We start from the raw sequence: 22,664 nt of genomic DNA on the forward strand, positions 1-22,664 counted from the left end.
AAGACTAGTGAAGCAGAAAAAGACATCTGTTGGTGGAAGGAGCATGAGAGAGAGGCGTGGGAGTGCATATTGGTGCAGCTGAAGCAAGGTTAAAGAGACAAAGACTAAAACTGTGCTGGCTCAAGTAAATTTTAATGGGTGGTTTCTATTTTAGCTCTTTCGGCCAAATTATTTAATATTTTTAAATTGCCTTTTAACTTTCATATAGTTGTGGGTTTTATTTTTGGCTGTACACTGCCCTGAGTCCTTCGGGAGAAGGGCGGTATAAAAATTTAATAAAAAAAATATTTGAAGTGGACATTATTTCTTTTAAAGAAATATTATATGGACTTTGAAACCTGAAGTATATGTAAATGAAAAGAATAAGCTTAAAAATCCTAGCCTTTTAAAATTGAAAATATGGAGAATTGGGAGGATGAATATGAGACACTAAGGGAGATGTTTCAAAAAATAAGGGAGGCATTTAAGGGAAATAAAGAAGCAAAGGATTGGTTAGATTGCAAAAAAAAAAAAGAATGAGAAAAGATGAATGAGAAGCAAGAGAAACAAGGAGATAGTATTGAAAAGGAAATAATTGAAAAAAAAGATAAAGATGATTACACTGGGTTCAATAGTGATAGAATAAAAATGGATATGGGAAAATACATCTCAAACATGAAGAGAAGAAAAATAAATGGGGAAAGATTGAGAATGAAAAGTAATAGAGTTAAAATTAAGGGAAAAAGGCTGAAGGGGAGATATAAGAAAAGGAAAAAGAAGAAGGTAAAGAAATGGGAGAAAGGGAGGAAAACATCAAGAAAAAGAATGGTGGAGAGACTAAGAGAAAATGGTTACGAGTCAGTGAAAACATTAATTTGTTAATAAAGAGAAGGATGCTAGTTGTAGAAATTGTATGTGAAAATGCTGTTAAATGAAAAATAGCAAATGATATACTTGTAAGAAATAAAGTAGAAAAAATAGATTGTTAAAAGTAAAAAGTCTAAGGATTGGAAGATTGTTTAAGTAAAGTTTTAAAAGAAAAAAATGGAATAAGATGAAATATACTGCTAATAATTAAAAAGATGAGGGGAAATTTTGAGAAATATACTTGATAAATGAAAAAAAGACCAGGGTTCCCGGACTCCATAGTGGAAAATATAAAATTAAAAATGAATACAGCAATAGAGAGGGATGAAGGAAGGAGAAGAGAGATGGAAGAAGGAAGGAGAGAGAGGAAAGGAAGAGAAGGGAGGAAGGAAGGAAGGGAAGGGAAATTAGAGTAGGAGTGAGGGTAAGAGAGGGAGGAAAAGAGGAGAAGAAGGAGAAAGGAAGGGGAAGTAGGGAGGAGGAGAAGAGGAGGGGAAGAGAAAGTAAGAAGGAAAGAAAGGAGAGAGGTAGTAGGTTTGAGGAGAAAGATTGCTGTACAATAAAAAAGATGAAATGGAAGAATGGCAACCCCAAACAAATATAAGATAAAGAATGAATTGTTTAAAGAATAAAAGAGAATAAATATGAATAAATAGCAATAATTAGAATTTAAGGGCAAATGAAGATGTTGTTTATGTAAGCAAGCATAGAAATATTGAGATATGATAAAAGAAAAGGGGGAAAAAGATTTTGGCAAAAACTGTAATTGAGTAAAATGTATTTGAATTTGATTAATTGTATAAGATAAGATATGGCCAATACTCTGTTCAAAAAAGATGTGGGTAAATGTATGTGTGTGGGGCAATAAAACTTGTTTAAAAAAAGAGAGAGAGAGAGAGACTACTATGTTGATTTCTGAGTCTGCCAGGGGAATCCTCAACTCTGGGCATGAGTTATTGTTATTCCTGCTGCATTCAATGTCAGCATCTCTGCATTTTGGCAGTCCAGGATGAATCTTATCTTTCAGCCGTCTTTGCTGATTGGGGCCTTCAGACAGACACAACTTAGGTCTTCTTAAAAGAAAAGCTTTTCTTAGCATTTCTTAAGCTTCTTAGGTCATAGCAATGTAGCAGAGTATAAAATGCAAAAAAGCAAAATATAATAGGATGGTTAAAAGAGAGAGAGAGAGAAGGGACTGGATTAAAATTAAACTAGGGCTTCAATTAAGTACATTTAAATTTTTTATTTCTAAGTTTAAATGACAACAAAGCAAAATTAGCATCTTGATTTCTAATGCTTTCAAACCCTTGAGATACAAGCCCTTGAGCTCACTTATTGACTGTAGTTTGGCCCTGATTTCATTGTAAGCTGGGCAGTGAAGGACAAAGTGAATAATGTTTTTCCCTTGACAGACCACCCAGGGACAGAGATGCTGTTCAACAGGGTGCTTACCAGTGGTGAGTTGCTCCCGGTTTGCCCCGGTTCGGGCAAATCGGTAGTGGCGGTGGCGGGAAGCTCTACCCATCCACCCAGATGTCATCAAAAATGCTCTGTGCATATGCAGAAGCGCCACACACTCCCAATAGCGAACTGGTAGCGTCGGGATTTGAATCCCACTACTGGTGCTTACCAAATCTTCCTTCAAGTCTGCTGCCAATGGGATGTAAGCAAATTGATAATATTCATAAAATTCTAGGGGAGGCCTCAGAGTTTTAATTGTATAGGTAGTCCTTGATTTACAATCTCAATTGAGCCCACAATTTCTGTTCCTAAGTGATAAATTTGTTAAGTGAGTTTTGCCCCATTTTATGACCTTCCTTGTCAAGTTGTTGAGTGAATCACTGCAATTGTTAAGTTAGAACTGGTTGTTAAGTGAATCTGGCTTCCCCATTGCCTTTCTTTGTCACAAGGTCTCAAAAGGTGACCCAGGCACACTGCAACCATCATAAATATGAGTTAATTGCCAAGCATTTAAATTTTGACCACATGACCATGGGGATGCTGCAATAGTTGTTAAGTGTGAAAAGTTGTCATGAGTCAATTTTTTCAAGGACATTGTAACTTTGAAGGGTCACTAAATGAACTTTTGTAAATTGAAAATTACCTGCAATGGCACCAGGATGAAAATTTAGGTGACTACACCACAATTGGATATTTATTAGTATCCTTTTCAAAAAGCCTTTCTCTGAAGTTTTCTCTATTCAAAGAACTAAATGCCCTGGAGAGGCCTAAAATTTTCCCCATGAAGTTATTTTTGGATTATGGCCAATGGAGTAATAACCCACTCATCCCAACAGGTATCTTGGCTCCATGAATATCTGAAGCACCTTACCCTACAATATTTTAATTGTTCTCTTTGGGAATCAAAAATCTTAAGGATTATACTCAAACCTGTTTTCCATCTGCAAGACTAATCAAATATGGTACCTAGATAGTTGAAAGAGGGGCATTACTGGTTTTGGTATTAATTTTTTGACTTTATTTTCAGATTCAGAAATCTGCTACCATTTATTAGTTGGAAAAATTCTCTGTCTCCATTCCTTTACTGCATTTTTACTTCTTTCCATATCTTTGATCTGTTATCTTTTTTTCTTGTATGCTGATCTCTCTATGACCAAAGAATATTGTGAAACCCTGTGAAATAGTTTAAGAAACCAATAAACATAAATCTCTCTCTTTTTTTGGCCATGTATTCTTTCTTCCAGGTCAGAGGGTATGTGCAGGTGAGAACCTTGCCAAAATGGAGCTCTTCCTCTTCTTTACCAACCTCTTGCAGAAATTTACCTTCCAGCCACCCCCAGGGACATCTAAAGATGATCTGGACCTGACCCCTGTTGTTGGACTTACCTTCACTCCCATGGCGTACAAGACTTGTGCTGTGTTACGCTGATCTGACACAAAAAACTATAACAAGTTGTTTTCTTAGTCTTGAATTGTCTTCATTTTGAGAGGCACAATTTAACAAAGAATCCAGTATTGTCTATGTTTCATGTGTTGTTTAGAAGATGAATGGTAATGTAAGAACATAATATTAGTAAAATAAGTAGAATTACTGGGACATAATAATAACTTGCTGTTTTGCTTCTGTAAGAATTGCTTTGCTAAGAATTAGAATTGCCTCTGCCATTTGCTCCTTACTTGTTTTTCTGTACCCTCTGCGCCTGGTGGATATCTCAAGAAGTGGGGTTGCTAAGCACCCAGCCCCTCTGTTGCTAAGCACCCAACCCCCCTGTTTCTTGCTGCACTGCCAAAGGAGGGATGGGCAAGGGGGCCAGAATTGGGTACTGAACTGATGACTGAAGGTATAAAAGCACTCATACCTTCCCCAATGTGTGGCTATTCCTCACCTGCATTGTATGTATGTTCTGGATATAGCTTCACCCAGTATTTTGTTTTTGGGCAAAAATAAAATCTGCTTCTTGCAAACCTCATCTTGAATCACACTCTTTTTTGCATCTCAGTGGCTTGGGGAAACTTCTGGGACCCAGCTGCAGCTGACCCAGCATTGTAATGGGCACCAGGAGGTGAAGGGGATGCTGACTCCCCTGTTGTGAAGTGCACTAAATTTAACTGTGCTGCAAGAGCAGTGGGCAGGCCATGGAGGCACCAACAACAGCAGCGGAGAGAAACAGCCAGGCCAGTGTCTTGAGGCTGAGAGGAAGTCACAAAGGCCAGAAGAAATGCCTGTAAGACCCAGCAAGAGATGAAGCTTCACTCCTGTCTGCAATATGGAGTGAATCTCCATCCCTTGCCCTTCCCTTCTCAGACCAGGCAAGGAGTGACGGGGAGGGGAGGGAGAGGGGCTGGGCCAGCCACTGGTGGTTTCAGCCAACAGGAAGCCACAGCAGGGGGAAGAAAGAACTGTGGGTTGCTGACACCTGTTGCTTCGGCCTACCTGCACCGCCACCCCCCCTGCACTATTACCTCATTCCGGCCAGCGAGGGCTGTGCTATTCCTTGCACGTTGTATCATCTGCAAAGTTGCAAGTTGCACGTACCTCCCTTTATGGCAGAGATTTTCAGCCCCATCATGAGCTGCCTGGCTGGTCCCATATTCCAGAGCTCTAGTTACAGAACTGGCCATTGGTCACCCCAGAGCAGCTCCTCCACCTGGGTGTGCTGCGGACCACCAAAATTTTCTCAGTTGGTGACCTCTGGTTTAGAAGATGAATGGTAATAACCTATAAATTCATGAAATGTAGATTCTGATAGGCAAGAATATAACCAGGAAATTCTGATCAAAATATTAACTCTGATAACAAATGAGATGCAACAATATTCAAGAACTTCCTTTTTCTTGGAAAGGAGCTGTAATTGCTATCTAACAGGAGGAATGACCCAACTTGTCCAAAACCATATTGACCCATCTCATTACATAATGTAGATAAAGTCTTTACCACAAGAACACTAAATGTGATTCTAAATAAACTGGTACCAATTGATGAGACTGGGTTCCTAAGGCTTACATGAACTATAATGCTGGGGGAGTGAGAATAAGAGTTGGGGATGGTGGGTATTCTAAGGGGAGATGGGACACAGTGACATCATGGTGATGACAAGCATGGGAAGATATGATCAGATACAGCAGGCAGTTCACGCTTGGGGAAGGCTGTCCTGGTTTTTGGTATCATTGTTGCATCCCAGCCCCTTCTACTTCCCCCCAAAACTTTGCATCCTAGTTTTCATGGCCCCATGTTTTGTTGCTGATTGCCAATGCCAGTTTAATGTGTAATAAGGACGACCTGGCATGCAGTATCAGACCCAGTATCTGTTTAAGAGGATTTATTTACAGATAGTACAACAAAATGTAGATACACTGTTATGGGAAGTTTATTACAGCATATTAAAGTTAATGCCCTTTCAAGTTTGGGGGCAGTTAAACAATATAAATATCTTGTTGCTTTAAAGGAGGAGGTTGCTAAAAAAAAAAAAGTACTATGAAGAGCAGACTAATCTTGTTGGATTTCCAGGTCCTTGATACGTTATTTAAATGCACTAAGTGCATATTTGTGCCCTGTCGGTTAGACACTTTCCTGGAGAAGCCAAGATACTGAAGTTTTTGTGTAATGGTCCTGAACCATACTGATTCCTCTGTAGGGAAAAAATACAATATAATATGTGGAGAAAAAGAATATTTTTAACTAATGTGCTATAAATTAAATCCATGCACCTGTTTTGACTTTAGATAATCCTGCCTTCCTCCTTAGTACTACATTTGGGACACAGTGAAATATAGCTTTTAGGAATTTGGACTGCACCCTTTCCAGAGGAGTAAAAGAAGAATAAGGTCCCAGCGACCATTAAAGAGTAGCTGTGTGCAAGCCTTAGCTAAATGTAGCTTCAGTGCTGCTGGAATATACTGTACTCCTCTGGAGAAATGAAATGATTGACTTGCTGCCATTTTTAAAAACATTTTGAATAACAAGGTCTCCTTGAAAGTCTTGGGAATGTATCTTGCAGTGAAAAATTTACACTATCTGAACCAGGGGTGGGTTCTACTTACCTTTACTACCGGTTTGCAACAGGGCCACGTGCATGCTCTTCTGTGCAAGCGCAAAAGCTTCTGCACGTGCGCAGAAGCATTTTCATGACATCAGGGTCAGTGGGCGGGGCCTCCCACCGGTTTTACTACCGGTTCTATAGAACCAGTGCAAACCGGGGGCAATCCACCACTGACCTGAACCCATTATTCATGCCAGGAATACTTTCTTTTTCTACATTCTTGACTAGATAGTTTTCTATAATCTAACAATCTCTTATAAATGGAAATTCTAGGATTGCTTTTCTGAATAATTAAGGGAGGAGTGTTAGAGCAATAATCCAGTATGTAAAGATGAAAACATGGGCAAGTGAATTGCTGCTCCTCCCTGCTTTGTGTCAATGATAATGATGTTGCAGTTTCTCCAAAAAATAAAAACATAATCTAAGTGCATGAAATGATTTATAGTACATATATTATACCCTATCAAATTCTCCAACGAAGATATTACTTTTCAATTGTGATAGGTTTAACTCAGGTACAAAGATCAAACTAGAATTGATGCAGTTACTCATTAGTGCACCTCACTAGTGGCTAATAAAGACAAAGAAGTAATTCCATATTCTTCAAAATACCAATCCTTGAAGACCCCCAGTTTATGAGTTCTTTTATGTGGGTCTAGCATACAATATCAGCAGAAAGTACACAAAGTTTTAACCATTGGCATATATGATTGTTTACATTTTTTTATCCCAAAATAGCAATATATTTACTTTCAAACATTTGAGAATTTTCAAGTGAAATAAAATCTCTGGGTTCTATCCTAACTGCCACAGAAAACTATTTTGATTCCTTGAAATTAAATTAATTGGTTTTGGTTTAGAATAATTAAGTTTACAGCAAGAAAGAACATTAATTTGTTAATTTTGGCATAATGGATTCAAATTATTCTCTAGACTACATATCCACCATCATCGATCAATTCTTTCTACTCTTCTTAATTGCACATACTAAAGTTGAACTTGAACTGAATTGATGAGATCCTCAAAAAGAAAAATGAGAAATCAACAATCTTTGTTACACTTTCTCCTCTTCTCCTCCCCTTCTCTTCTCTCAGAAGCCAAAGAAGATCTGTTCAAGAAAATCAAAGAAGCAAATGAGAATTTTAATCTCTTTCTGAACATCAAAAAGCCCAAGCTCATGACCACTGCAAGGAATGGAAATATTAAAATAGAAATTGATGGTGAAGAGAGAGAATGTGTGGAAAAAATCACTTTCCTAGAGTCACAGATTGCTTAAAACAGTAAATGCAGCCAAGAAATAAAATGTCAGATTGCACTGGGTCGCACAACAATAATGAACATGAGTTAAATATGGAAAAGCAAGGACATCAGGCTGGCAATCAAATGTAAGTTACTCCTCTCTATTGTGTTCCCTATCCCTATCTTTGGTTGTGAACGTTGGACCCTAAAAAAGCAAGACAGAAAGAAAATCGATTGAACTGTAGTGCTGGAGAAGGCTCCTTCATATTCCTTGCAAAGCAAAGGTGAGGAAGAAGCAAGTACTAGAGCATATTATACCAGACATGTCAGTGAAAGGAACGATCACAAAACTGTGTTTCACTTATTTTGACCATGTCATGCAGGGGAATTTATTGGAGAAAGCAATTATGTTTGGAAGAGTTAATGGTAAAAGGAAAACAGGCCAACAAAGAACACGGTGGCTGGACACCTTCAAAGCTGACACCAGCCAGATCTAGAACAACTCAAAGAAGTAGTGCAGCATAGAAAGATGTGGAAAGACGTGGCCCATTGATGCACCATGAAAGATAGGGAGATAAAGATACAGTAATCAGACACACTGAAAGGATATCATCATCATCATCATCATCATCATCATCATCATCATCATCATCATCCAATTCAAACAATTTTTGGACCAGTCATTCTCTCTCAGCCCAGCCCACCTGACAGGGTTGTTGTAGGGGGATAATAGGAGAAGGAAGGAATATTGAGTCTGTTTGTCAGTTTAAGTTGTTCATAAAAATAATAAGCACGCAAATAAATAAATAAATAAATAAATAAATAAATGGTGTAATGGATATGTGCTATTTTTCATTTGTAATTAAATTGAGTCATGTCTAAATACAAGGAGGAAGGAGGAAACATAGGTAAGTTTCTCCTTATCCTCACAATCTGCTTTGCTGGAGAGTGATTGCAACAGAGCTTCACCTGCCCAGAGTCTCTTTCTGTGCAGCAAAAGGACAATAAACACAATAGGGATGGGCAAAGTTAGTACATTCTTTTTCATTCTACCTCCTCATATGTAGAAATTCAAGGGTGTAAGGTGTAATACCTATGGGAATGTGAGAATCAATTAAAGAAAGTAACATCATGTAGCTTTTGATCCACCCACTGCTGTTTTGGAAATCACAGCCATTTGTTAAGACTTGAGGCAGAGTTCCCTGATCTCAGTGTTACAAAATCTCTCTTGTTTTGGGTAGAACTTTCATTGTATCAATCACAGCTAGAGAACAGAATCAAGGACTGGAAACAAGAGGGGAACCTGTAACACTCAGCGAGCTAAATAACTATGTTTTTCACGAGTAAAGGACAGATACAAGAATGAAAATGTACAGATTTTTCCAAGAGGCTCTGAACTAAAGACAGCCTGTCTTCTGAAAGTATTCTGCAAAAATGAAAAGTATTCCCTTAATTAATGCTTGACCAATAGGCAGATGTTTTAGGATTGCCCTTTGGGTGTAAACTTTCACATTTATTGGAAGCTTTTGTAACTGCAATTTGTAGTGTTTTCCAGGAAAATAACTCTGCAAGGATGTGATATGCTTGGGGCTAGAAATTGGAAAGGAGCTTTGGAGTTAACAAAGACATATACAGCACACTCATTGATACCTTCTAGAAGCTACAGCTTTTCCAGGAGCATGCATTCCCAAACAGTTTCATGTTTAAGGACCTGCTTAAAGTGCATCAGTGCCCACTTCAGCTACACACCCTCTTCAAAGGCAGAGGCCATATAATAGGCAGAGCAAAGGTTTCAAGCTTTCACCTTAGGTGTTGCAGCAGAGAAGAATGTTTCTTTCATTCTGTCCTGGGCAAAATTGATGGATATGTTGCATCCAAAAATAATTGATCCAAAGGTGCCAGCAGAGGGAGCCAATGCTTTTGAGTTTAGAGATAAAAGCCTGTGATGGAAAGGTCTCTAATTGTAGAAGAAACTATGCAGACGTTTAAAATCTCAGAACTGGTTAATGGTTAGATTCAGCACCAGGGAAACTTAAGAGGGTTGTTAAATGACATATATGTAAATATTAAAAGCAAAGGAAAAAAGACAGGAGCAAAGCGATTTGAATCAATACAATGAAGGGTTGCTCTGGGACATATAATATCCAGCTTAACACAAGGAAATGTCTTACATGCAACAAATTTGAAGAAATGGATTGCTTTGCAGCTGTGCGTCATACTCAAGAGCTGAGAAAAGTTACAAAACATAGTAATTTCCAATCAGCTTATTTATTCACAAATTTGTCATGCCATCCCAATTATCACAACTCTGGGTACTTTACTAAAAGAGAAGTCTGGAGAACAAATGCCAGCAAAGCCAGGAGTCCAACATCCCCCCTGGTGGTTTCTTCTGGCATTTCATCTACCAGAGAGACACTTGGATTTATGCACAATCACAAGTGGTATTGGAGCAATCCAATCCAGGGCCTTGTTTATATGCCTATTCCAAGCAGTGTCAAGAAACACAGGCAAACTACCCATCAGCTCTCTGGAACAAATCTCAGGAACTCTCTGGAACTCTAAAGGATGCATTAGATACCAGGATGGACCAAATGAACAGATTCCATGTCATTTCGTTTCCATGTTTTTCGTTTGTATCAGTTTTTACTATTGTAATTATAATCTTCAATAAAATTACTATTAAAATATTTGTTGATAAGCAGTAATGTTAGACAAGCAACCAATCATTTCATTGCCTGGGCTTAACCCATGGCACTGGAGAACTTGGGAATCCAAGCCTTCTATAATTGAGAGCAAACACAATTCCTTTGATCAATCCCATCCAGAATGCTTTCCGGAGCTTACTGGAAGAATGGGTGAACTGGCAGCTGGTGGAGCCATTGGCAAGCCCAAATCAGCAAGTATGTGCCAACATTGTACAAATGCCAAGACAGTTGCCAATTGAGATGAAGGGTTTTAACAGCATGGCAGCTTTCACCTCTAATGTAGTTTCCATTCCTTCTACACAGATACCCTCTACCCAATTCCACAAGTGGCGAGAAAGTCACAGAAACCTGTTTAGCTCAAATAAGAGATCATGCAAAAAACTAAAATGCATTCTTCTTCTCACTCAGATGACCACAGAGACATAGGAACTCTTTAACATCCTGGGAAAACATTGGTTGAATGTTTACTCAAGAAGGCACATCTCTGTTTTTCTCTGTATCCAGTAGTGATTAATTTGATTAGTTATTTATTAGTTTATTTATCATTTTTAGGTAGTTGTCCTTAACTAAATAATAAAAGAATTATACCTGTAGGTTGGTTTAGAGGCATGAAGCTTTCATAATTCATCCTGCATTCCGTAATTATTATAGATTATTTATATACATCTATATTAAAAGCTGGACTGTTGTATAGTTTCAATATGTGAAACCAGTTTTTGTACCGCCCACGCATGCAGGGACAAATCAAATTTCTCAGGAGGAAACAGAATTGAGGGAATAGTTCAGAAGTCTTTTATTGAACAGAGCAGTCTGAGGATTTAGTAGAAAGAGTAGCTGGCTCTGCCTACTGCATTGCTTTGAAATACATGCTGGAATCATTTCAGTTTTCAAAATTCCTTGTAATTTTTACTGAAGACTCCTTACTGAAAGGAAATGGATTGGACCAGAGCAATTTTAACTTTATTCCTATTTATTTTTGCAATTATGTTCCTTTTGAAAAAGAACAGTTCCAGGAATCCCCCAATTTCCCTCCGGGACCCAGAACTATACCTATTTTGGGAAACATGCACATGATGGATCTGAAGAAGCCTGACAGAACAATGATAGAGGTAAAGCCTGTGATTAACAAGCATGAATATCCTTTGCCAAAATTAGCTAGGATGGGATAAAACCTTAGTAACTTGGTCGGGTAAGTCTCATCTGCTCACTAATAGTTTTCAATGTCTGTGGACATATTTAAAAGTGGACATTTACTATATCCGAATATGATTAAATATCTTGGAAGGATTATTTCAAGGAAATCTTTTTGTGAATGGATGCAACATTTTCTAATTGGATACATAATTTTTGGTACGCCATCACAATTTTCAAAAAAAAAGAAATATACGTGAGCCTAATTATTGATCAATAGTCTCTTTGTTTTCCTTCTGCTGAAGTTCAGTGGTCAAAAGAATATGGTCCTATTTTTTGCATCAAACTGGGATTCCAGGAGATGGTGGTGCTAACCGGCTATGAGACAGTCAAAGAAGCTCTAGTGAACCAGGCTGATGTATTTGCAGATACATTTGTTCCCATTTTTGAAGATACAACAAAAGGGTATGGTGAGTTATTTCATTCTGGATTGTAGTTGACAAACCTTGTAGTTGACAAAATCTGAACTTTTCATTTGAGGTTTTCACCAGAAGAATCTCAGATGAATGAAATAGCTTCCAGAAATCCAACCAGTATGAAAATACAACTAAAACCTTTCATGTGCCACCATGAAAGGTCCCTTAATGTCAGTGGAGGGACCTGGACATAAAAAGCTGTGTCAATATTGTAATAAGCCCATGAGCCTTGCATGCTGCTTACTAACATGTTTGGTTTTTTTGACAATCACTATATTCTGCATGTCATACATTTTAATACAAATAAAATATTTTAATCATATTTGTTACATTTAGCAAACATACAGTACACATATTCACAGTGAATTATAAACTTTCATTATTTATTTCATTCAAATTCTAATTTCCCCTCTTATTATTATTTCTCCCTTCTCTGCCCTTCTTTGTTGTCTAGTTTCCAAAATATCTATTCTTGCCTCTATCTCTCTCCCATAAGAATCTTCCTGGTTCTCTGGTTCCTTTTTTAATTCTCTTGGAATACTCTCCCCTTGGCTTATGTCATCAATCCTTATTATTTTTGTTATTATCTCCTCCTTATCATCTTGTTTCATTTGTTTTGTCTGTTCCATTTTTTCATCTACTCTTTCAGTTGGCTCCTCCTCTTCCTGGGCGTCTTGATCACTCATTGTCCTTTGTGTTATATTTTCCAGCATTCCATCCATGCTTTCTATTCGGTTCATAATTTCTTTAAAATGTATTATCAGTGTCTGCCTTGTACTTTGAATTGCTGGCATTGTCTCTTCCCAAATTCCACTCCTTTCTCCTTGATGAAGCATCTCATTACATTTTATTGTATCTCTCTTTTGTCCAATAATCCAAAGACCATATAATCAAGCCTATAGTTGTGAAGTTTCCGAGAGATGTCCTAATTAATTCATGAGCCACGAGCCAAACTTCAAAAGAAATACAGTCATTTATTAGGAGCACCATTTCAGCAATATTCGGGTGCAGTTAGAACTAATCCCACGTAGATTTACATTTCCCTATGACCCTGTCTCTCCCCTCCTCCCTGGCCGTGTCATAAATCACATTCCCCAATTAACTACTTTGGCTGGCTGTGAAACCCAACACTCTCCTATTGATTGCGGTAAGAAAGCATCTGTGGAATGTAGTTTCAGTTAGGGAAATCAATCAGCTCCATCAGTTCTCACTCCCTCCTGCTCATGGCAACTTGAAAGCTTTGCAAATTGACACCAGAGCTGTCCACGACTTCAGCCACTGAAGCGTGCTTAATTTTCCCGCTCTAGCTACTGGCTTCTGATTGGTCCTTGTGCCTGTCTATTCAATACTTAACACTCCCCTTCCCAAGTGGATTGTCCAAAAGATGTTTTAGGTCATTCCTAAGCCCTCCCATTCAAATTTAGGGAGCAATACTGTCAGAGAACCAGCTTTGGCACCAAAATCAGCAGATTGTCAGCAGGAAAAGGAAAGATTCCTACTGTTCAGCAACCATCTTGGGGAGGAGCCTCAGGATATTAGGTTTTTCATATATAGGACTAATGAAATGTGATATCTAGATAGTTAAAAGAGGGGCATTATTCCATTTGTTAGCAAATTTGTTGCTGTTGGACTTACTTCCATTCCCCTGCCTTTCAAGACCTGTGCTGTGTTATGCTGATTTTACAGGGAAAAAAAAGTATAATAAGCTGTTTTCTCCACCCCTGGAATGCCTGTATTTTGACAAAAAGGCAAAAGTTTACAACATAATTCAATATTGTCTATGTTTCATGCCTTGTTTAAAACATGAATGGTAATGGTCTATAAACTCATGGAATGTTGATTCCAATAGTAGGGAAATCATGAAAAGCAAAGTGCTTTTTCTTTTATTTGGGGCCATTTGTTTCCTTTGCCTTTTATTGTTTTTTGTCTTCTTCAGTTTTCTGTTTCTGATTTTAGCACCAGTTCTAAAGTTTAGCACCAACCAAAATATTCAGGCTTCTTAGTTGGTGACTATGGAATCCTTCAGAATTTGGAATCTTTGCATAAACTTCCATTTTAAAACACACTTCAAATAATTTTGGGATCAGTCACCCTCTCTCAGCCTAACCCAACTCACAGCGTGTTGTGGGGAAAATCAGAGGAGGAAGGAGGATTGGGTAGGTTCATCAGTTTGAGTTGTTTATAGAAATAATAAAGATGGAAAATATACAAAATGTAATAAAAATAAATAAAGGGTGTAATGGATATGTAGTACTCTTCATATGTCATTAAATTGAGTCATGTCTAATTACAAGGAGGGAGGGAAGCATAGGTACCTCCTTGTCACAATTTTCTTTTCTACAGAGTGATTGCTTTCTGTGCAGCCAAAACTCAACAAGGTTGGGACAAAATTAGTACATTCATTTTCATTCTACCTCCACATATGTAGAAATTCAAGGGCATAATAATTATTAATGCAAACTCATAGGTATGTTATACATATTGTGGGAATGTGTGGAAATCAATTAAACAAAAAAAAAAAAAGTAAAACAATGTACTTTTAATTCACCCACTGTTCTTTTGTGAATCACAGTCATTTGCCAAGAGGACTGTTCTGAGGCAGAGGTCCATGAACTTTTTGTTACAAAGTGTCTCTTGTTTTGAGTAGAACTTGCACTGTATCAATTAAACCCAGATGACAGAATCAAGGACTGAGAACAAGAGGCGCTGAATTAAAGAGAGCCTCTCTTCTGAAAATATTCAATCTCACAACTATTCCATTCTGCAAAAAATGAAAAGTATGTCCTTAATTGCCACTTGACTGACAGACATATTTATACAATAGAATAGAATTTTTTTATTGGCCAAGTGTGATTGGACACACAAGGAATTTGTCTTGATGCATATACTCTCAGTGTACATAAAATAAAAGATACGTTCATCATACATTATCTACATCTAAAAAACTGTAGTACAAATAAGTGGAACTGGTTTGATAAGCTTTTGATGATTTCACTATTTGCGTAAGACATGCCAGGAAAAGATCAAATTCCTATTGGAAAAAAACAAGGGAAAAGTCCAGAAGTCCTTTATTGAACAGAGCAGTCTGAGGATTCAGTAGAAAGAGTAGCTGGGCTCTGCCTACTGCATTGCTTTGAAATACATGCTGGAATCATTTCAGTTTTCAAAATTCCTTGTAATTTTCACTTACTGAAAGGAAATGGATTGGACCGGAGCAATTTTAACTTTATTCCTATTTATTTTTGCAATTATGTTTCTTTTGAAAAAGAACAGTTCCAGGAATAACAGCTCCCACAATCTCCCTCCGGGACCCAGAACTATACCTATTTTGGGAAATCTGCACATGATGGATCTGAAGAGGCCTTACAGAACATTGATAGAGGTAAAGCCTGTTCATTAACAAGTCTCTTTACTGTTATTTGCCAAAACCTATTGGGATGGGACCAAATCCTGGTAACATGGTCGGGTAAGTCTCCCTGATGGTGTTTACTGTATGTAAAATGTTCAAAAACTGGAGATCAAGCTGAATATATTTAAATATTTTATGTTCAAACCCCCAGGGACTTGTGGAGAAATGTAAATGTTCTTAAACTGAATGACTTGATTTCTGTATGTACTTAGAGACATTTCTATATTTGTACTTTAAGCAGAAGTCATTAAATCTATTTCTGCAGTTTACAATACCACAAACAAAATTTTCTTACAACTGTTTATAAAGAGGAAGAAGGGTAGCATTCCTGATTTTCAGATTTGTTTGCAAGAACATATTTTAAGTTCTCTCCTTAAGGAATTCTTATGATCACCTTCCAAAACCATTAGTGGCACCATTGGAAAGTTTCTGGGTGATCTCTTCCACAACATGTTGGAAGCACAGTTTCTCTTTTATAAAATTCTACTCTATGTCCTCTTAAAAGGCTTAGTGTAATTGCATTTTCCAAACTGAGGAATATAAGTGTATCTCTTTTGCTAGCATTATCACCATGAAGACGGAGGACTCAAATGACACTTGCCATAAATGTAAAGAGATTAGATTACTTGAGGAAAAAGTGAAGCCCCTGGAGCCAAGCCAAGCCACTAAAACTCCAGACACTCTGAGTTTCAATGGTGAACATGATAAACATAACAAACTCCTATTAAATTCAGAAGTCTCTATGTAAACAGAGCATACCAAGGAACATGAATCAGAAGTCTCTATCCAAACAGAACACAGTAAGGAAGATTAAAAGAAAACGCAAGAGCAATAATAGCATGTCACACTAAGGGCTAACACCCCCCCCCCAAAGAAAAAGATAATGCCTGCCCTCTCTGGATCTAAGTAAATGATTTCATATTCTACCCAGAAAGCAACCATGTAGACACTTGAAGAAAAGACTCTGCTAAATGTACCAGTGCCAAGAAGAAAAGTAGGTCAGACTTCCCCAAAGGAAAAAACACATACTGTATGTTGGTGATCAGAGATTCACTACTTAAAGGAACAGAGTGAAAAATTTGTAGACTAGTCAAATTCTATGGAATAGAGTAGAATAGAATAGAATAGAATAGAATAGAGTAGAGTAGAGCAGAGTAGAGTAGAGTAGAGTAGAGTAGAGTAGAGTAGAGTAGAGTAGAGTAGAATAGAACAGAACAGAACAGAACAGAACAGAACAGAACAGAACAGAATAGAATAGAATAGAATAGAATAGAATAGAATAGAATAGAATAGAATAGAATAGAAGGCAATACTTTATTTGCTGAAATGCAGTTAGACACACAAGGAATTTGTTTGCAGGGCAGAAGCTCTCAATGTATATGTAAAGCAACAGAATAATAATCATAATGATACTGTTGTAGTGCGGGAATAACGAGAGGCACAAGCAAGCTAGTGACAACAGCTCTTCAATTCAGGGTGAGACTTCAGCAAAGGAACACAGGCAACAGCCCTATATACAGTTCTGAAATAGCAGTTAACCAATCACAAACATTCTATCATTTGAATTTCCCATACAGAATGGATACATATATAACACCCCTCCATTCCCAGAAGGCACTTATTCTATCTATTTACATATTTACATACAAAATCACGCAGGTGACCAGGGCGTGACTTTACTCTGGTTGACCTGCACAGTTCAGTTGTTAGCGAGGCGTCGAGCCAGTCAGAGGGACCTCCCGTCTCTCCTGGCTCCGCCAATGGAACCTCCTGGATTTCTCCAGAGGCATGGCTATCCCCGGCTGGGAGTGTCGACTCGTTGGGGCGGCGCTGGAGCCCAGGCTTACCCGATAAGTAATCCGGTTTACTCGGGCTTGAGATAGCTGTTTTGGGGAAACTTTGGAAGTCAGGTTCAACAATATTTGGATTTTCACAGGCTTCACAATTTAAACGTTTGCGCAATTGATCTATGTGCCTTCTCCAAATTTTACCTTGTCCTACATCTACAGTGTATGATTTCGGCCCGGTGATCCCTACAATAGTTCCCCTTATCCATAGTGGACCGCTAGCATAATTTATTGCGAATACTGGGGTCCCTATTTGAAATTGCCTTAATCCTCTCTCTTCCCCCTTGAAGTTATCTTGTGAGTAGTTTGGGTGTAAGCGATCGAGGGTGCATCTTAGTTTCCGACCCATTAGAAGTTCTGCTGGACTGCGCCCTGTGGCAGTGCACGGGGTGGCATGCTGTATTGTTAAGAATTGATAGGGCTTGCCAGTCCCCCGCATCTAGTCGGGAGAGAGCTTCTTTGGTCGTTCTTACGAATCTCTGCATTTTGGATGGCCCTTACTTTGCTCTCTGTGGGGTGGATACCCGTGCCATCAATTCGGTAGCCCAGAAATTCTACAGACGGTACTGCAATTTTACATTTAGTCTTTTTGAGTTTTAGTCCTGCTTCTCTAAATCTGATGAGAACTTGCCTAACTCTGTCTCCAAGCTGCACCTCATTCTGGGCACTAATGAGGACATCGTCAAAATAGGGAACAACCCCCAGGAGTCCTTGAAGTAGGCACTCCATGGTGCTTTGGAAGAGCCCTGGTGCAATGCTAACCCCAAACTGAAGTCTAGTGCATTTGAATGCACCTCTGTGCGTTACTATGGTCTGCGATTCTGCCATAGCGTCATCTACCGGCAGCTGCTGGTATGCCTGTGCAAGGTCTAATTTAGCGAATATCTTGCCAGGGCCCAGGGAATGAAGCAAATGATGGACGATCGGGACTGGGTACGCACTCTGTTGGAGTGCCTTATTGATCGTGCATTTATAGTCAGCGCAGATTCTGATTGATCCATCTGACTTGACTGGCGTGACTATTGGGGTTTCCCACTTAGCGTGATCTACAGGAACCAGCACCCCTTGCTTAATCAGTTTGTCAAGTTCTGCGTCTATTTTTGGTTTTAAGGCAAATGGTACTCATCTTGCCTTCAACCTAATCTGGGCTACATTAGGGTCTAGGTTAAAAGAAATAAGGGTCCCCACATACTTGCCTAGTGACTCTTCAAAAACGTCCTGGAACTTGTGCAGGAGGCTGTCCTTTAGAGACGGTCCGCCGAGGCTGTGGACACCCGTGAAGCCCATGCCGAGGGCTCGAAACCACCCTAGGCCCAGGAGGTTTGGTAGCGACTTGCTGACGATCGTCAGGGGAAGCTCTTTCTGGAATTCGCCGTAGGTGACCCGGAACGTGCCCACGCATTCCACAGGAACTCGGTTTCCTTGGTAGTCGAGGAGGTGAACTCGTTGCCTTGATAGTTGATTTCTTTGGAGCTTCGGTAGAAGTGATTTAAGCGTTGCCCAGGACATGATTGACAGGGCAGACCCGGTATCGATCTCCATGTTGCATGGTCTCCCTTCAATCTCTACTCTGGTGTAGACTTTTTCCTCTACAGACGTGCTGGCTTGCCTGATTCTCGTGCTGTAGGTGTCTCGCTTTTGATTCTCGTGCCGTTTTCTCGTGCCGCCATCTCTGGTTGGCTGGTTCGAACGTGTCGGTTCTGATTGGTCGTTGTGGTCACGTGATTTGTTATTTTTAGGAAATTGAGCTCTACAGACTCTAGCCAAGTGGCCCTTCTTTTCACATTGCCTGCAAATGGTGTCTCGATATTTACAGGACTGTCTCTCATGAGCTCCACCGCAACTGGAGCAGTTTTCACGGCGACGACTTTGCTTGCCCTTCTTTTTGTCAGTGTGGAAGACGTCCTCATCTGACTCTTCTTCTGTACTGGTCTGCACCTCCTCTCAATGAACAGGTGCTGACTTGGGGCCATCTTTACCTGGCTGTGGACATTGTAGCGCTTTGGAAGCCTTAGTAGATGCTTCGTGCACTCTGGCTTCATCAAGCGCACCGGCTAATGTCAAGTCTGGCTTCACGAGCAGGCGCCTCTGTAAACGAGTGTCCCTAACGCCACAAATCAACTGTTCAAGGAGTGCATCATCAAGATCCCAGTAGTCGCAATGCATTGCGGCTTTTCGAAGGGCAGCCACGTATGCACTGACCGGTTCTCCTTCTCTTTGTACTCGTTGCCAGAGCTCATAGCGTTGTACAAACTTCGAAGGAACGGGAGCGTAGTGGGCTCTCAGATTTGCTTGCAGGACATCCCAGGGGACTGTCTGAACTGGTGTAGGTTCACAGAGGGATTCGGCCATCTCAAAAACGTCTGGCCCGCAGTGGCTCAGGAAGAGAGCTCTTTTCTGATTTGCCGAGAGACCTTGCATCTCACTTGCTTCCAGGGAACACTCGAACCTGGTTAGATACAACCCCCATTTCTCTCGGGTCGGGTCGAAGGGTTTTGGTGGGACATAGGCAGACATTGCCATAAGTCTCCATAGCCCGCTCGTCACCCTGGCTGAAACTCAAAGCTCTTTTTGCATTGCTTCTTGTGGCCTCAATCCCACCTTCATCGCCAATGTTGTAGCACGGGAATAACGAGAGGCACAAGCAAGCTAGTGACAACAGCTCTTTAATTCAGGGTGAGACTTCAGCAAAGGAACACAGGCAACAGCCCTTCTTATATACAGTTCTGAAATAACCATTAACCAATCACAAACATTCTATCATTTGAATTTCCCGCACAAAATGGATACATACATAACAGATACCAATAAGAGGTAGTAGGGAAGATGGGAATGATAATAATAATACTGCAGCCATTCAGCATGGGTAAATATATGTATAGTGGCTTCCTGAGGGGAGGAGTTGAAACAATTTATGTCCAGGATGTGAGGGGTCTATAAATATTTTCTCCTTCTGACTTCTGCAATATACAGATCTTCTACAGAAGTCATGCTGATTGCAATTGTTTTTCTGCAGTTCTAACAATCCGTTGGATGCTACACTTTCCCTGTTTAATTGCTATACCAAACCAGACAGTTATCAAAGTACAGATGACAGACTCAATTATTCCTCTGTAGCAGTGGTGGGTTGCCCCCAGTTTGGACCGGTTCACAAGAACCGGTCATAAAACCGATGGGAGGCTCTGCCCACTGACCCGGATGTCATCAAAGTAGATCTGCGCACGGGCACGATGTGAACCTGTAGTAAAGGTAAGTAGAACCCACCCCTGCTCTGTAGAACTGTATCAACAGCTCTTGGGACAGTCTGAACTTTCTAAGTTGACACAGGAAGAACATTCTTTGTTGTGCCTTTTAAATGATAATTCTAATGTTAAGGATCTATTTCAAATCTTGGGAGATTATAGAATCAAAAATCTACTGCTGATACTGTGCTGTCAAATATAGTAGGAAGGCTCTTCCTAAAATCCACTCTCATCTCCACAGTTAAAATCATGTTCAGTTCCATATTGTTCCGATGGCACCAGTTGTTAACCTCCTGTCTATATGCAGACTCATCACCATCTCAAATAAGACTAATGACTGTGGTATAATCTACAAACTTCAGTACTTTAACAGAGGAGTCCTTAGAGATGCAGTCATTGGTGCAGAGAGAGAAAAACAATGAAGAGAGCACACAGCCCTGGGGAGCACCTCTGCTTATCAACCAGATGCTTGATCGATTTTTCCAAGCTTCACCTATTGCTTGCTTTTGCCAATCCTCCTACAAGTATGGACAGGTACAGTTAGATGAGTCATTTTGGACTGAAAAAATTGAAATAATGGGATCAAATCCTGAATTGAAGTCTATGAAAAGGTCCCATGCATAGTTCCCAGGGATTCAAGATATTGCAACATGTAGTAAAGTGCCATATTGACAGCATCATTGCCAATCTATTTGCTTGGTAGGCAAACTGCAAGCGATCTAACAGCGGATCTGTGTTGATTTTCAGGTGGGCCAATACTAACCTCTCAAAGGTCTTCATAACTTCAGATGTTAGAGCAAATGGTCTGTAATCTTTCAGCTCCTTGATGGAGGGTTTTTTGAGAACTGAGATGAACTAAGACTTGCAACAATGTCAATAATAATAGTAATAATAATAAAGCTTCTTTCAACATGTAAAAAAATAGAAAAAATTCAAGGAAATGATCGGCTACTAATTGAGATAGATAGAAGTGAGGGGTAGAAGGGAAAAGTAGAACTGCTTAATTCTTTCTTTGCATCTGTCTTCACTTGAAAGGAAAAAATAGCCAAACCTACCAAAAGCAGACCTGTAAATGACAGACTAAGAATATAAATTGGTTCTTCCGGTTTGACGTCGCCGTGAGACAGCCGGGAAAATAGCAGGCTCTGCAGAGTCCCGCAAAAAACCCAACTGCTGAACTGCCGCCGATGGGTCTTTGGACCAGAACCGTCCTGCAGGGACGGGGTAGGAAGAGAGGCGCCTCGGACGACCAAGAGGAACAGGCAAGTTCCTCAGAGGTCGGAGGGAACTCTCTGTGAGTCGGCGGTGGGGGGGGGCGGCAGCCATGGCGGCTGCCATGAAGTTGGGACAAACCAAACTAAGAGATGTGCAGGAGGAAAATGTAAAAGAACAAAGATCTTTGAAGCCGGGTAAGTGACACCAACCTAGGCTGGAAACAACACTTGAGCAATAATTGTTATTTGTAAGACCCCTAGCCTTAAAACAGTGGCTGTGGACTTGAGGGGCATAGAAGATTTTGAAAAGTGACTTTAGAAGGAAAAGACCCGCAAGGAAAATTACTTTGGTATTGAATTAATTGGAACAACTAAACATTGAGGCATGTTAAAAGCCCGGAAAGAACTTTTTAAATTAGAATTGGACTTGGAAAAAAAAAGAAAAGAAAAAGGGACTTAATACTTTTAAAATTCAAAAGAAGAAGAGAGTTAAATTGGACTGTTATATAATCACAACAAAATGGAGACTGGCATGACTAAGGGAAAGTGTGGATTGCAGAGTAACATCTTCCGCTTTAAAAAGAAACACTGTAACTTGCCATTTTGGAGCATTATGAAATTACTGATAATAGCCATGAGAGGTTGGTGGTGGAGGTTTCTTCTTTGTCTACAGATGGCTTTTTCAGTGGAAAGAAAGAGGAAATACAACGGAACTTTTATAATTGATAAGTTATAAAATTATTAAAAACCAATTGGCACAGGAACAAAAGAAGTCAAATGGCGCAGGAACAAAAGAAGGAAAGTTGATGTACTTTGCAGGGAATAGAAGTAACAAAAAGAATTAAAATGATATATGAATAATTAATTTTGAGAACATTGAATTCAAAATGGATTATAAGTTAATAGACAAGGAAATGAAGAATTAAAATATACACGGCTGGAAAGAAGAATATAAAAATAGTTTGAGTAAAAAACAAAACCATATTGTTTAGATGAATATTAATTATAAAAGGAGATGTTTAGAGATATATGGCTCCCTGGTTTTCTGAGGAGC

General features: G+C 39.4%; 2 protein-coding genes across 2 annotated transcripts in view; both read left to right on the forward strand.

Moving 5' to 3' along the window:
- Nucleotides 1-3,736, forward strand: part of LOC139309037 (cytochrome P450 2K6-like) — a 54,673-nt gene extending 50,937 nt beyond the window's left edge. The window contains exon 9 of the mRNA XM_070933101.1: nucleotides 3,552-3,736. Within this exon, the coding sequence (XP_070789202.1) occupies nucleotides 3,552-3,736 (185 nt within the window). The remainder of the gene's footprint in view (nucleotides 1-3,551) is intronic.
- An 11,361-nt stretch (nucleotides 3,737-15,097) lies between these two features.
- LOC139309040 (cytochrome P450 2K6-like) overlaps nucleotides 15,098-22,664 on the forward strand; it is a 28,353-nt gene continuing 20,786 nt past the window's right edge. Inside the window, exon 1 of the mRNA XM_070933103.1 lies at nucleotides 15,098-15,280. Coding sequence (XP_070789204.1) covers nucleotides 15,098-15,280 — 183 coding nt within the window. The remainder of the gene's footprint in view (nucleotides 15,281-22,664) is intronic.

Source organism: Pituophis catenifer, unplaced genomic scaffold (assembly GCF_029215685.1).
Source record: "Pituophis catenifer annectens isolate HBS135680 unplaced genomic scaffold, rPitCat1.0.hap2 SCAF_1, whole genome shotgun sequence".
Taxonomy (NCBI): Eukaryota; Metazoa; Chordata; class Lepidosauria; order Squamata; family Colubridae; genus Pituophis; species Pituophis catenifer.